Source organism: Globicephala melas, chromosome 4, assembly GCF_963455315.2.
Source record: "Globicephala melas chromosome 4, mGloMel1.2, whole genome shotgun sequence".
In the NCBI taxonomy this organism is placed as follows: domain Eukaryota; kingdom Metazoa; phylum Chordata; class Mammalia; order Artiodactyla; family Delphinidae; genus Globicephala; species Globicephala melas.
Genome location: NC_083317.1, coordinates 70,003,679 through 70,019,640, shown reverse-complemented (window position 1 = coordinate 70,019,640; position 15,962 = coordinate 70,003,679). Strand labels below are relative to the sequence as shown.

The 15,962-nt window shown below is 46.3% G+C and overlaps 1 protein-coding gene across 1 annotated transcript in view; it reads left to right on the top strand.

The window, feature by feature from the left end:
- ITGB5 (integrin subunit beta 5) overlaps window positions 1-15,962 on the top strand; it is a 121,383-nt gene that overhangs the window by 17,880 nt on the left and 87,541 nt on the right. Inside the window, exons 3-4 of the mRNA XM_030858752.3 lie at window positions 2,026-2,230; window positions 12,869-13,118. Coding sequence (XP_030714612.1) covers window positions 2,026-2,230; window positions 12,869-13,118 — 455 coding nt within the window. The remainder of the gene's footprint in view (window positions 1-2,025; window positions 2,231-12,868; window positions 13,119-15,962) is intronic.

The window sequence follows — 15,962 nt, the reverse complement described above, 5'->3', positions numbered from 1 at the left end:
GCTGAGGCTGTGGTGAGGAATTATGTAGCTGCCTCCTGCTTAGGGTGAAACAGATTGGCTCTGTGACCTAGTCTATTCTGGAATGCAGGCTGCTTCAGACCAAGGGGAGGGCCGTTAGGGGTTTCCATCGCCCCCGGGAGACTGAAGATGCTTTCCTCAGCCTGGTGGGGTGGGGGAGGGGATGTGCACTGGTCTGGTGGAGACAGGTGCACTTTGACAATCGGAACTGGGTGGAGGACAGCCAGCTCCGTGGAATTGGGGGAGCTGGCAGCAAGGCCAGCATGCTGGCAAGAAGTTGAGAAATTCTCTAGCCATGTACGCTCTGAGCAGGCGAACCCCTAAGCCCTTTCAGCTCTGGACAGCTAATTCACCCTGTACTTCACACAGCTCAAGACAGCAGTCTCATACCTGTAAGGCCCTCAGGAAGTTACCTCTCCTTTCTGCTATTCCTGGGAGGTTTTTACTGCTTCCTCAGAGCCAAGCTAGACTGTTCGGAACCCAGTTTAGAAACCTCAGCTTTGGAATCTTGTAATTTCTACAATAATCATTGTTCTCACCCTGTTCCACAAGTGTCTGTGGAGCCATTTATATTTACGGTGCAGTCCCGAGGTTGTTGACATGCAAGATCTCCCGTCATGTCAAGAGTTCAATAGACAAAATTAAAAAAAAAAATTCAGGTATAAGCAAACGAAAAACCAAAATCACAGAGGCCCAGAACAACACATCTGGTTTTACTTAAAAATACTGCAGCGTCTTCTTGACTTCTTGGTCTTGAACCTTGCAAAGGCCCCAGTGGGCACTGACTGGTCTTGGGGCATCCTAGACCATGATGAAGGGGGGAGGGGAGTCCCTCTGCGGTCAGCGGACTCTTGACTCATCTGAGGCGCTTTGGCAAAGTGTTTACAGTGGCGGGAGGAAGAGGGAGCATCTAACTCCTCCAGCCATTGCTCCAGTGCAACCAGCTGGAAGAGGGGATCTTCTTCTCTACATCCAGCAGTGAATGGGTTTGCTTTGCCATTGAAAACCCCCTTACAGGAAAACAATCACTGCTTACAGGTATCCTACTTTCTAACAAAGTATATAATTTCATTTTAAAGTAAATGGCCCAAACTCCTAGTGCCCCAGACTAGGGTGGGTCATCCTGGTGCACAGCCTTCTCCTAAATCCAACTGAAGAAAAGAAAGATTTTTCTTATCAATGTGGCTTTATTGTTTAAACAACAGTAAAGAGAAAAAGAAAAATATCATTTTATTCCCTCTCCCCTAGCACCTCAACTATCTTAATTTTTAATTTTTCTTTGGCATCCTGATGCAGATACCACTCTATTTTCTGATTTTTTTCCCTTAATGTTTTGAAATTTCTGCTTAGTCTTCATAACTATTTGTGATGGCTGTACCATCTATTGAGGTGATAAACCATGTTTTCCTTCTGGTTTAGGGATTTTGGCTCAAGTTTATGATTGTGCTATTCTGAGGAACATGCAGTATATATCTTATAGAGTTTTGCTTTCCTTTTGATAATTTTCTGGTGATAAATTCCTAGGAGGGGACCAAGGGCTCAAAAGGTACCGCATCGCTCTCCAGAATGGTTGTGCCTGCATATGCTAGATGAGGGAACAGCTCAGAAGTTAACTCTTGCTTGTCTGAGTGATGACTACTTGGCCACTTATATGGTATCTTTCAAAAATTTTTAGTGATGCAACTTTTGACCATATCAGTTATTTTCTCCTGCTTATCGTGTAGACAGGCACATTTTTTTAAAGGAGCGTTTTTGACCATTAAAATAACGAGACCAAACATTTTTACCGTGCGTGTTTACACCTTGCAAAATGCTTTCACATCCGACACCTCACTTAATCCTCATGATGCTTGGTGAGGCACTTGGCGGAGTTTTTGTTTTGTCCACTTTTAGGAAATGGAATGTAGAGGGTCTCAGGTCGCAGGGTGGTGATGAGACTACAGCCTGAGGTGTCCTGGAGCTGCTCTGACCGCCTCCTGCCCTCTTCCCCTGTTTCCACACCTCCAGGACTTCGGCAGCCTGCGGTCGGTCACCTCCCGGTGCGACTTCAAGGCAAACCTGGTCAGGAACGGCTGTGGCGGCGAGTTTGAGAGTCCGGTCAGCAGCACCCAGGTCCTTCGGAGCCTGCCTCTCAGCAGCAAGGGCTCCAGCCCCGCGGGGTCAGACGTCATCCAGATGACGCCGCAGGAGGTCACGGTGAACCTGCGGCCCGGTGAGTGCCCTTGGGGTGGACCTGTTCAAGATGGTGGAAAGATGAGCCGGGCCAGGGAGGGGGCAGTGGTGAGGTGTGGCCCAGACCCCAGGAAGCAGAGTCCAGGGCCTTTGGGGATGATCAGAGTATCTTTGCTATTTTAAAAAATTGTGAAATATATGTAACGTACCATTTAGCATTTTAACCATTTCTAAGTGTGTAGTTCAGTGGCGTTAAGTATACTCACCGTGTTGTCTAGCCATCACCACTCTCCATTTCCAGAACTGTTTTCTTATCCCAAACTGAAACTCTGTACCAATTAGACACTAACTCCTCACTCCCTCCCCCACCAGCCCCCGGCAACCGCCCTTCCGCTTTCTGTCTCTGTGAATCTGATTACTCCAGGTACCTCATAGAAGTGGACTCATATATATTTGTCCGTCTCATCCATGACGTAGCACGTGCCAGTATTTCCTTCCTTTTCAAGCTGAGTAATCCTCCATTGTACGTATAGACACATTTTGTTTATCCGTTCACCCATCGACGGGCTCTTGGATTGTTTCCACCTTTTGACTGCTGTGAATAATGTTCTTGTTTTTCGTGGGAGGATGCTGGTATGTTTACTCCCTAGTTAATGCAAGTTTCTCAGGGAACGTACTACTGCCAGGAGAAAGTATTTTTTCCTGTCAGCAAATTCCATTTGAATCAGTGACATTCTGAAGGGACGAACTTGCAGAGTAGAGATTTTTTTTTTTTGTGACCCTGGAGCCTCTGCCAGCCCTGGAGTTGATTGTGGTATAAGGGAACTGACAGTTTTTGCACACCTACTCTGTGCCTGTTACTTGACCTACCCGAAGGTAGCTGATGTAACTTTACACCTGAGGAGCTGTGTGCTCAAGGGCTCCCGGTCAGAGCAGCGAACCTGACTCAATATCGAGTCTTTGTGGTCGCACAGCTCATGGTTGTTTCTAGCTCACCACTTTTGTGAGGTCCCTTGCGATGTCAAGGGAGGATGTGAATGTGGCCAAATGAGAAAGTATCCCATTGTTGAGAGAAGGCAGCTTTTTTCCCAAATCCCGTTGATTTTTAGCCTTTTCTTCTTTCTCATTGTCTAGGAAACCACTGGCAATAACTATTTCCAGGTGGTTTGTTTAGACAGGGCGGCTGGGTCAGTGGGAAGATGAGGGATCTAGTTGGCCGTCCTAGGTTCTGGTTCTGGCTCTGTGCCTAGCTCAGGGGTCCTGGGCAAGCTGCTCTACTCCTTAGCGTCTCAGGGTCTCTGTCACCTTCATTCCTCACAGCCCTGTTCAGAGGCTTAAATGAGACTTTTTGTATAAATGCACTTGAAGAGCTTTTAATTATTGTTTTCAAAGAGTAATGGCCAAGATGCAGATTTTGGAGTCAGCCACGTCTAGATATGGGTAGAGATTCTCATGTCTCAGAAATGGGTCTAGCACAGCCCTGCACGTCTTAAGCTCTTAGTGTTGCCTGTTCTTCTTGTTGTCATTAGAAAGAACTCTGAGTCACTGTGTATTTGAGAACTGTTGTATTTTGCTTATTGAATTGTCTTGGAAATAAGAAACGGAAGACGGGTGTAAGTGGCGTAGAGCAGCATAAACTGCTGGATGGCCCAGGGATTAGTGCTGGGATTAGCTGAAGTAACTGTTTTCACAAGTCATCTCACTGGAAGGGACACTTCGCCTTTTGTTTAGTGAGATTCCAAGTTGAGAGAGAGAAGGGAGCCCTTACAAAGCTGTGTGAGTGGGTAGAGAAGAGGAAGCTTTCTGTGAGCCAATGTCCGATGGTATCCTCCGGGGGGAAGATGACTGCCTCTCCCTACGTGGAGTCAGGCTCAGGGTCAAGGGCTCTGACCTAGAAGGGGACATAGGCGTTGTTGTAGACTATTAATATATCAGAACACAGTGTATGATAAGAATGGTTACAACTAACATCAAGGGTGTGTTTTCCTTTTTAACCTAACGGCGTAACAGTCACTTCAAGAAAATTCTTAAAGTCCTTCACTTTAACACTATTTTTCATTCTTACTAGATCTTCTGTCTTTGTATATGTGTTCATATTTCTCATATACTAACAATGTATTTATTATTGTATACTGTTTTCACTTAATTTTTGGAAACAAGGACCAAAATTAACACGTCCAGAAGAGTTAGAGTTTGAGGGTCATCAGCGAGGGAGGGTTTTACTTTTGCAACTGCTCATCTAGAATTACTCTGAGCCTGTGGTGCTCTCTCCAAGAAACATTCTTCATGGTGGCAAATCCTTATTCTTTAGGGTAGATTTAATTTAGGGAAGAGTTGGAGGTCAACACAGAATCAGAGATGTCACAGTTTCAATTCCAGTTTTCAAAATCAGAATTCAGGTGTGGCTCTGAGGCAGAGAGACTGTTTGCTTTGACTTATCAACTGGCTTTTAAAACAGCCCCCAAAGAAGTGACTTGATTGAGGGCACCCTCCTTGGGCAGAGTTCTCAAAGTTCTCATGAAGTTTATGCACAATGCTTATTTATGCATGAAGCTTAACGTATACTCGATTAAAGAAAGAAATCAGTCTTATTTGGTATAGTCAAATCTCTCGCTAAGCATTATGATTCAGTTTCCAGTATTGGAAATAAATGGGAAACATGATCCTGTGTTTATACAAAATCGTGATGCGAGTGCTGTGTGCAGCTCTGGTCCTGCGGAAGGTACGGTGATGGAGAGCCCTTTGCTGTGGCCGTCAAGGTGAAGGAGGGGCTGGCTGCCTTGTGAAGACGTACCCAAGCTCTGAGGGCGTTTCAGTCTGTAGAGATGAAGACTTAGGAGGAGATCAGATGATAAGCTGAATTCCTAGAGGTCTAGAACCTTGTGAACATGTTTCTCAAATATAGAAACGCTTGAAGCCAATGATGCCTCTTCACATTTTGAAAATTTCAGTAATTATAAAGAGAAGGACAGTCAAACCGCAGATATTTATTTGGGGAAAGGGGAGAATGGTCTGTTGCCATTAACAACATTTTCAGTTTACCAAGCGGGTACTTACTTCAGGGCAACACCCCCGTGACTCAGGAAGGCATTCAGGTACGTAACGATTGGTTTTTCCATTGTGTATTTTTAGGAACGCTCTCCTGTCTCCTCCTTTGCCCTGCTCCCCAATACCTCATAATAGGTATTTGTTGAATGAAGTGTAGCACTTTACTAGCCTCACGCCAGACTAGTCAAGGACAAGCTTCAGCACAATATGTGAGGTACTTCACCAAGGCAAAGTTGAGTGTTCTGGGATAAGCCTGGAAAAAAAAGAAAGAAAAGTTTTCCTCTACCTTAAGCAGAATTTTTTGTTTTGCTCTGTTTTTTTCTAAGTTGAGCTGTAATTCACATACTGTAAAATTCACCATTTTGACGTATACAATTCAGTGGTTTGTAGTGTACTTGCAAGGTGGTTACAACATCACCACTATCTAATTCCAGAACATTTTCATCACCTCGAAAAGAAACCCTGTACCCGTTAATAGTCACTCCTATCCTCTGCCTCCACGCCATTTTCGGCCCCTGACATCCACTAATCTATTTTCTATCTCTGAGGTTTTGCTAACTCTGGACATTTCATTTAAATCATATAATATGTTGTCTCTTATGTCTGGCTTCTTTCACTTAAGCAAAATGTTTTTAAGATTCATTGATGTTGTAGCATGTATCAGGACTTCATTCCTTTTTATGGCCAAATAATGTTCCATTGTATATTTATAGATACACCACGTTTTAGTGGATGGGTATTTGGGCTGTTTCCACTTTGGGACAATTATGACTAATGCTGCAGTGAACACTTATGTACACGTTTTTGTGTGGACATATGTTTTCAATAATCTTGATTATATAGCTAGGAGTGGAATTGCTGGATCATATGGTAATTCTATGTTTAACTTTTTCAGGAACTGCCAAACTTTAAGCAAGATTTTGTATAAACACAAGATCATGTTTTCCATTTTGTTTCCAGTCCTGGAAACTGTATGTCAGGATAACAATCTTAAAAAAACCTTAACAAAGGGTATAAAATCCTTACGAAAGGACGTAAACTTTAAAGCATATTGAAATGGTAAAAAGCTAGAGGTGGAGCAGTTAGAAAAGGTTTACTTAAGCCTTTATTTGCCTCAGTCCCTTAGCCTGTTAAAAAGTGACCTCTGATTGGTAGCTTAAACATTTTTTTTAATGTTTTATTTTGAAGTAATTTTAGAGTTGCAAGAAGTTGCAAAAATTATAGAGAGTTCTTGTGTACCCTTCTCAGCTTTTCCCAATGATAACCAGAGTTTGTAATCAAAGCCAGGAAATTGACCTGGGTATCATACTGTTGACTAAACTGCAGGTGATTGGTTGCTTTTGATATGGGCTTCCTGCCAGCCAGCCCTCATCTATGCTGCTTTTCTCCCCTCTCCTACGTTCTGGTTGGAGATGACAAGTACCTGACTTAGGTATTGCTTCTACTACCCAGACTGACAATGCACACTTAAAAAGACTTGATGATGGATGGATAGTGCTTTGCTATAGACTGAATATGTTGAAATTCTAGCTGACTCCCAATGTGATGGTATTAGGAAATGAAGGGGGGGGCCTTTGAGAGGTCATGGGGTGGAGCCCTCATGAATGGGATTAGTGCTATCAAAACAAAACCCAAAAACCCTCAAGACCCTGGAGGGTGCTTCCCCCCTTCGGCAAGAAGTCTGTAGTGTGAAACCCAGAAGAGGGCTCTCGCCAGAACCTGACCATGCTGGCCTGATCTTGGACTTACAGCCTTTATAACTGTGAGAAATAAATTTCTGTTGTTTGTAAGCCACTTAGTCCATGGTACTTGTTATAGCAGCCTGAACTAAGATAAGATTATTTCAAGGAAACTAGAAGTGCCAAGCCCTAATTGCTTGGGGTCAGACACTGTGAAGGCCAGTAACTCTCCTGATGGTTCCATCTGTCAAGTGTCAGAATTCTGAGGTGGGGAGTGGTGTTTGGTACAGCAGGGCGGCCAGTGAGGTAGTTCTTTGCTTCTGGGTCTGGATTTAATTCCGGGTACTAATTGCCTTCTGCTGTAGTGAACAGAGAGCTGGATGATAAGTCTTATAAGTTGTGCACTAGGCCCCTAATTCCCTGCTCAGCTGTAGTCCTTTTTTTTTTTTTTTGCGGTACGTGGGCCTCTCACTGTTGTGGCCTCTCCCGTTGCGGAGCACAGGCTCTGGACGCGCAGGCTCAGCGGCCATGGCTCACGGGCCCAGCCGCTCCGCGGCATGTGGGATCTTCCCGGACCGGGGCACGAACCCTTGTCCCCTGCATCGGCAGGCGGACTCTCAACCACTGCGCCACTAGGGAAGCCCTGTAGTCCATTTTTAACATAGCTGATTTTAATGTTTCTTTCAATTTCTAGCACAGAAGTATAATTCTAGGGAATCAAAAAACTACTTATATTGGGGATAGCAGGAGTATTTATTTGTTGAGACACTACTTTGTCTTAATATTTGAACAAAAATCAATCTTAAAAAACCCAAAAGTTGTTGCTAGAATTCTCTACTTTCATTTTCTGGTAATGTTTGTCATCTGGTTTATGTTCCTAAGGAAAAGCTCACTTTTCACTTTTTATTGAAGGGAAGACAGAAGAAACCTTTAAAAATACATTTCAGAGGGAATGCTGGTTGCTATTGATTATGGTGGGAGAATCTACACTTAGGAACCCAGCAGTGGCAGGAATTCTTTGTGAAATACAGCTGGGGCTGGGTGTGTTGGAAGCAGGAAAAAGCAGCAGGACGTGGGAGGGGCTGCTTGCAGGAGAAGCTTCCTCCTCACAGATGTGAGGTGATCAGCTTTTCTCTTCTTCTTTTTTTTAAATATTTATTTATTTGGCTATGTCGGGTCTTAGCTGCAGCATGTGGGATCTTCTTTGAGGCATGCAGGATCTTTCGTTGCAGTGCGCAGGCTCTTCGTTGTGTGTGGGCTTCTCTCTAGTTGTGGCACGTGGACTCCAGAGCGCTTGGGCTCTGTAGTTTGTGGCACACGGGCTCTCTAATTGAGGCCCGCGAGCTCAGTAGTTGTGGCGCATGGGCTTGTTGCCCCGCAGCATGTGGGATCTTAGTTCCCTCAACCAGGGATTGAACTCCCATCCCCTGCATTGTGAGGCGGTTTCTTTACTACTGGCCCACCGGGGAAGTCCCTGATCAGGTTTTCTTTGGGGTTTGCTTTATCCTATTTCTCTGATCCTGCTGCTTGTCCTGAGGCGGGGGTTATGGGGGATGGTTCCAGACAGGAGGGCTGCAGCCACAGGAGGAGACGAGCCTGTAAGGGGATCTTTTTTTTTTTTTAAATAAATTTGTTTATTTATTTTTGGCTGTGTTGGGTCTTCGTTGCTGCACGCGGGCTTTCTCTAGTTGCAGCAAGCAGGGGCTACTCTTCATTGCGGTGTGTGGGCTTCTCATTGTGGTGGCTTCTCTTTGTTGTGGAGCACGGGCTCTAAGCGCACGGGCTTCAGTAGTTGTGGCTCGTGGGCTCAGTAGTTGTGGCTCGTGGGCTCAGTAGTTGTGGCCCATGGGCTCAGTAGTCGTGGCGCATGGGCTCAGTAGTCGTGGCGCATGGGCTCTAGAGTGCAGGCTCAGTAGTTGTGGCTCATGGGCTTAGTTGCTCCGCAGCATGTGGGATCTTCCTGGACCAGGGCTAAAACCCGTGTCCCCTGTGCAGATTCTTAACCACCACGCCACGAGGGAAGTCCCTGTAAGGGGGTCTTATATGGAGAGGGAGGAGGGGGATACGTGGGCTGGGTGGTGTCACCAGAGACTGTCACAGATCAAGTGTCCACAGTGAAGGTGAGCCCGGCTCTCACTCTCCTGGACTCACGAGAGGTGGCGACTGGTTTAAAGTCTCGGGTGGGGTCTTCCCTGGTGGCACAGTGGTTGAGAAGCCGCCTGCCAATGCAGGGGACACGGGTTTGATCCCTGGTCCGGGAAGATCCCACATGCCGCGGACCGACTGAGCCCATGCGCCACAACTACTGAGCCTGTGCTCTAGAGTCCGCAAGCCACAACTACTGAGCCCGTGTGCTGCAACTACTGAAGCCCACACGCCTAGAGCCCGTGCTCCGCAACAAGAGAAGCCACTGCAATGAGAAGCCCATGCACTGCAATGAAGAGTAGCCCCTGCTCACCGCAACTAGACAAAGCCTGCATGCAGGAATGAAGACCCAACACAGCCAAAAATAAATTAAAAAAAACGAAAAAAAGGAAATGTTGTCGTTATGATAAAAAAAAAAAGTCTCGGGTGGTGCAGAACTGGGTGGCTGGAGGTATTGTTGAGTGTGCGTGGTTCCGGAAGTGTACCCAAAGATGGAGAACATGCCCCAGACCCTCTCCCGGCATAGGGCGCCCCTGGCGTGCAGCAGCAGTTTCACCTTCAGTCAGCTAACCACGGGGGCTCCCTCGGTGGGGGAGTTGCGGCACTGTAGCTTAATTCCCGTGCTTAGCACCCTTGCTGAGAACTGGTCCAGAAATGTCAGTCCCTCCAAAATCTGCTGATGTAACTGAGTCCAAGCTCGTACTGCTCACGGCATAACAGGCCAGTAAATCGAGAGGCGAGTTGCTGGGGCAAGGAATAGCAACTGTATCTGGAAAGCCAGCAGACCGAGGAGATGGTAGACTAGCAGCTCAAAGAACCATCTTCCCTGAGTTAGAATTCTGGCTTCTTTAATACTAACAGGGGAGGTGGGTAAGGGCCTGGTTCCTGCCAGACTTGGAAGGGGATGTGTTAATTTCTTCCTTCTTGCAGCTAATCACAGGTAGGCCTGGTCAGGATGTTTCCTGTGAGCTAAACAAAGGTATTTTAGCTTAATGCTCATTACCTGGGAGGCAGGGTTCCCAGAGATGGGTCAGTACGTATAATTTAATCTTATAGGCAACATCCCTTTAGTGATTAACTTGTAGTAGAATAATAAGGTTCTTCCCTATTACACTGACAGAACATTCAGTTATTGCCAAGGCCCACTGAGGAGTTTGTAGCATTTAAAATCCAGCATAGATAAGGTAGCCATAAACCCTCATTCCAAACATTAATGATATTACCCCTTTTCTTATACCCCTCCCTTCTTGGAAAACTGGGAGAGAAATATATATATATATATATTTAACCATTTGCAGCCTCCCTATGGGGAGGTGTGTGTGTGCTGTAGTGATCAATTTCTCTTAGAATTTAATGACAAGAGATTTCTTACTTCAGAATAGATAACCCCTTAGTATACAAAGAGACCTATGTACCACATCTCGTTTCCCTCTTTGCCTTCATGTCTGGAAAATTTGGAGTTAAATATAATACCCAAGGCCGTTAGCCATTCACACTCAAGTTTTTGGCAGAATGTTCTGTCTCTCTTTTTAGCTCCACAGGAAATTGCTTTAATAATTGACTTTCAGGGGAACTGAGGCCGAAGTTTCTCTTGTGTACAAGCATTTGTATGGTGTTTATATATGCTGTCTCCTCAATACCCACAATAATTAGCATCCTCCCCATTTTACTGATCCAGAAACTGAGCAGCAAGTTGAAAGGAGCCTGAGGCCTTGAGCTCTTGGTGACAAGGTCCGGATTCCAGCCCAGCTCTTGCTTTCTGAGGCTAATGTCCACGTCCCTCCCATGGGTGCCTTCCAGCCTCCCTGAATCCAAGCTAGTTCCCTGTTTCCTGGTCCTAAAGTGTTCATCTGTAATTGCTCGTAATCCCGCAAAAGGTGGAAGTGGATTCTGGATTAAAGAAGGTATACCTGGAAACTTGGGGGAAGGGCACAAGTAACAAAATACAGGAGACCTCGTAAAGAGGCCATGGGATTGGACAGAGGGGACAGGATCGCAGGCCCTCCCGCCCCTCCCCCACTACGATGTGGCATCCCGGGATGGGAGGGGCCCTGTGCCGGGACATGGGAACCAGAGACGGCTATTGTAGCAGTCCGGAATTCATTCTGGAAGAAATCTCGAACATTCCTCTGTTTGAGTCAGGCTCCAGTGGCTTTTAAAAATAGGCTCGTACCAACAGGCAACCCAAACTACATCCATCATCAGGCTAGAGCAGCACATGTAAGGACAAGTCGGGGGAAGCAGGCTTGGCTCTGACACTCAGACTACCATGGTAATTATAATAATCATACTTCGTCTGGGCAGGCCTTCACTGCTTACAGAACCCTCCTTCCCACATGAGTGCTTCACAGCCTTCATGCTGTCGTGCTGTTGTTATTGCCAGTTTACAGTTAAGGAAATGGAGGCTCGGGTTGCCCCGCTAGTTGAGGGGCAGAGCTGGAACTTGGACTGAGATCTTGTTAATGAACTAAGTATGCCTCGTCTGGGGTGGGAGGAGGTGCGGGGAGCACAGAGCCCTGGGTTCCCTATCCTGCAAGTTCAAGAAGGCTTCGGCTCGCTGGTTGTCATCTTGAGGTGAAAGATGGACGCCTCTGAGACGTGACCGCGGGCAGATGAGGTGTGGACCCTCGTGCGGGAGCGAGGCCACCTTCGCCGTTGCACCTTTGAACACACAAAGGACGTCCAGGTTTCAAGTGTGTGTAGACAGTTCTGTCCGAAGAGTTCAAGGACATCTCTTGGTGCCTGTGAGGCTAACGAGCCTGAGGGCAGATAGGATCACCTGGTAAAATTCACGACTTGAAGTTGTTTCTGAACAGTGTGTTTTTAGAGATCATGAATGACGAAGGATCATTGTCCTGGCACGCGTCCTCCAGTTACTGCGCTGACTTGGTTTGGGCCTTTCTGCATACCATGTGGGGCTAGCTTGCAGAGGCCACGCCTGCCAGAAACTGCCTTTTTTTTCCATTGTTCTTTTCCTCTGAATCAATTTCTTTTCCCTTTGGCTGTTGACTGCTTATTATAGAACCAAAAGTTATTTTCTCTTTCTTGTAGCTGTAGGCAAATCTAGTAGTGTTTCCTTTCTGTTTCTTCTTTTTCTCGTCGATGGTGCTAAAGTTTGGAACACGTCTTCCTATATTTATACATATAATTTATGATAATAATGATTTGTGTTTGTGATATCAGATATGCTGTTTGATAAATGGCTAGGGAGATAGAAATAGGTGGCCCGGCATAAGCATAAACATTTTTGCCCTCTGGGGGTATTTTAAGTAACCATCTTTGTTTTCCCAGTCTCCCTTGCCTTGCACATCTCTCTTCCCCACCTCAGTTCTTACCAATGTCTATACCCTTCTTTTGTTAATTTCTTTCCTGTGTCCTGTTTCACATCACCTTTACGGTCTCCTGGCCACGTTCCCGTCTTGGCCAGTCCTTTCTCTGAAGTTGGTATGTGCTTGGTGGGTTACTTTCGCCCAATTTGTGTCTGTGGAATTGTCTGGTGCACCGTCCACCAATTACCTAAGCATCCTTTTTGCTGAGAAAACAGAACACTACTAAGGAGATTGGTTCTTAAAGAGTTTCCTTAAAAAATGCTGAGGCCTGTGTGTGAAAGGAGAACCTAGAGCTGCATCCTCAGCGCCCATATTCCCTTCGGTCACTCTGTTTCCAGAGTGGAAGAGATGTCTTCTGAGAGGCACACAGTCACTAAAGCAAAGTCAGAGGTGGGCCAGCTTTGAAAGCAAAACCCATCCCTTCAGCCCCAGCGAATTGAATGACCTCTAACACGCACGGTCTCTCGGTTGGCACAGGTGACAAGACTACCTTCCAGCTGCAGGTTCGACAGGTGGAGGATTATCCAGTGGACTTGTACTACCTGATGGACCTCTCTCTGTCCATGAAGGATGACTTGGACAACATACGGAGCCTGGGCACCAAGCTTGCCGAGGAGATGAGGAAGCTCACCAGCAACTTCCGCTTGGGGTTTGGGTCCTTTGTAGACAAGAACATCTCTCCTTTCTCCTACACGGCACCGAGGTACCAGACCAACCCGTGCATTGGGTGAGTGACCAGCTGCCCTTCTCTTGGGTATTCAAGGATGGGGGAATGGATCAGCGGGAACTGAGCCTAAAGAAAGGCCTAGGGAGGTCATATCTGGGTGCTGGGAGGGAACCTGGCTAAGGTGTTAAATTTGATGAAGGATAATCCAGCTCTGTCCTCCCTCTGCCTGCGAAGAAATAAATTGTTACAAGGTTGCATAAAGATACAATGATGATAGCTCATTTGTTTTCCTGCCTGCCAGACACAGCACTGTTTTCTACATTAATAGATTTTAGAGAGTGTTCTCAGGAAGCGATAGACCCCGGTGATCAGGGAGGGAGCAGGCAGAACAACTTAAACTATCTCCTTGTTTGGAGTGACTGAGATGTTTGGAATAAATGAATCAAAGTCGGTTCCTATTGTTTATATACATAACTATAACTTACCTTGACAAAACAAAATGAAAACCCTGCCCTTTATAGGTGTGATTTTTTTTTTTTTTTTCCAACATAAGTACTTGAATTAGAAAATATTCGACAGGGCTTCCCTGGTGGCGCAGTGGTTAAGAGTCCGCCAGCCAATGCAGCGGACATGGGTTTGAGCCCTGGTCTGAGAAGATCCCACATGCCACGGAGCAACTAAGCCCGTGTGCCACAACTACTGAGCCTGCGCTCTAGAGCCTGCAAGCCACAACTACTGAGCCCTTGTGCCACAACTACTGAACCTGTACTCTAGAGCCTGTGTGCCACAACTACTGAAGCCCGCATGCCTAGAGCCCATGCTCTGCAACAAGAGAAGCCACTGCAATGAGAAGCCTGCGCACCACAACGAAGAGTTGCCCCACATTCGCGGCAACTAGAGAAAGCCCGCGCACTGCAACAAAAACCCAATGCAGCCAAAAATAAATAAATTTTAAAAATTAAAAATTTTTTTAAAAGAAAATTTTCGAGAAATTATTAGACAACAAGAGTTTCTAACTACTGCAGTGAGCAAATCCAAAAGTATGTAATGACTCAAACTTGAAGGAAGTTTATTTTCTGCTAACCTTAGTGCAAATGGGTCTCCTGATCAGTGGACACCTGTCCTCTAAGCAGTGACTCGGGGTCCCAGGCTCCATTGGTTCACATGTGGCTTGTAAGGTCATCATGCCTGGAGGATTGCTCATAGGAAGATCCTATGGACCAGGATAGAGTGGCCTTTGCTCCTACATTCTGCTCTACAGAGCTGGGTTCTAGCGGGGAGGCTGGGAACTAGGTTAGCTGTGTGCAGTGGAAGAGGAAAGGGGATGGTGAATAGGTCCCTGCCCTAGTGCATTTGTGTATTGGAGGTGGAGGGTCACTTCCTCCAACTCCCCAATACAACCTTTGTGAAGGTGGTTTGTTTCCTTACTGGGCTTTCAAATGTTTTTTTTTTTTTAAAAGAAGATGTGGGGGTAGGAGTTTATTAATTAATTAATTTATTTTTGCTGTGTTGGGTCTTCATTTCTGTGCGAGGGCTTTCTCTAGTTGTGGCCAGTGGGGGCCACTCTTCATCGCTGTGCGCGGGCCTCTCACTATCGCGGCCTCTCTTGTTGTGTAGCACAGGCTCCAGACGCGCAGGCTCAGTAGTTGTGGCTCACGGGCCTAGTTGCTCCACGGCATGTGGGATCCTCCCAGACCAGGGCTCGAACCCGTGTCCCCTGCATTAGCAGGCAGATTCTCAACCACTGCGCCACGAGGGAAGCCCCCTCAAGTGTTCTTTTAAATGGCAAGATTATGCAGTGTGACAACGAGTGATAACCTTCAACTTTTTCTTGACTCATTTCCATGTTCAGCTTTGATTAGGCTTTGGCATGTGAGGCCCCAAAGCATCGCTAGATGAGGAATAGCTAAGACTTACGTTCTTACTAAGTGTCAGGCATTCACTGCACTTCATACCTTATATGGATCATCCCATTTAAATCTCGTAGCAATCTTTTGAGGTCTATAGAAGTGAGCTGTATTTTATTTATTTATTTTATTATTATTATTTTTAAATTAATTTATTTTTGGCTGTGTTGGATCTTCGTTGCTGCACGCAGGATCTCTGGTTGTAGTGAGTCGGGTCTGCGTTGAGGTGCACGGGCTTCTCATTGCGGTGGCTTCTCTTGTTGCAGAGCACAGGCTCTAGGCACGCAGGCTCAGTAGTTGTGGCTCGCGGGCTGTAGAGCACAGGCTCAGTAGTTGTGGCACACGGGCTTAATTGCTCCTCAGCACGTGGGATCTTCCCGGGCCAGGGATCGAACCTGTGTCCCCTGCACTGGCAGGCGGATTGTTAACCACTGAGCCACCAGGGAGGTCCTGGTGAGCTGTATTTTAAAGATGAGGAAACCGAGGCTTAGAAGGATTACACAAACAGTAAGGGGTAGACTTGGAATATGAATCAGGATGAACTACTTCCAGAGTCTGTTTCCATCAATATGATGCTTATTTTTTCCCCATCTAAATCACACTGCCACCCAGATGCTTTCCTTGAGTTTGAGTAATAATACCCATTCCAAAACCACCCACCCTTCTAGGCGCTTGCCTAAGGGTAATGTTAGGCTGTGCTGCAGTAACAAGCAAACCCCAGATCTCAGTGGCTCAACACAATGAAGATTTATTTCTTGCTTGTAAAAATCTGATGGGAGCTGCTTTCTGTGGCAGCTCTTCTTCAAGTGGTGACTCAGGGATTCGGGCATCTTGTGATGTCATTTTCGATTCTTTGTCTCCTTGGCTGCCCCTGAGGGGAACAGGGCTGCTCGGAAGCCCCTGAGCCTGTCTGACTTCTTGTCTCCCCTTTGGCAGCCTCAGAAGTTCCCAGCTCTGGGTTGGACTGGGGGGTGGGGGTGAGGTGGTATTTATGCTG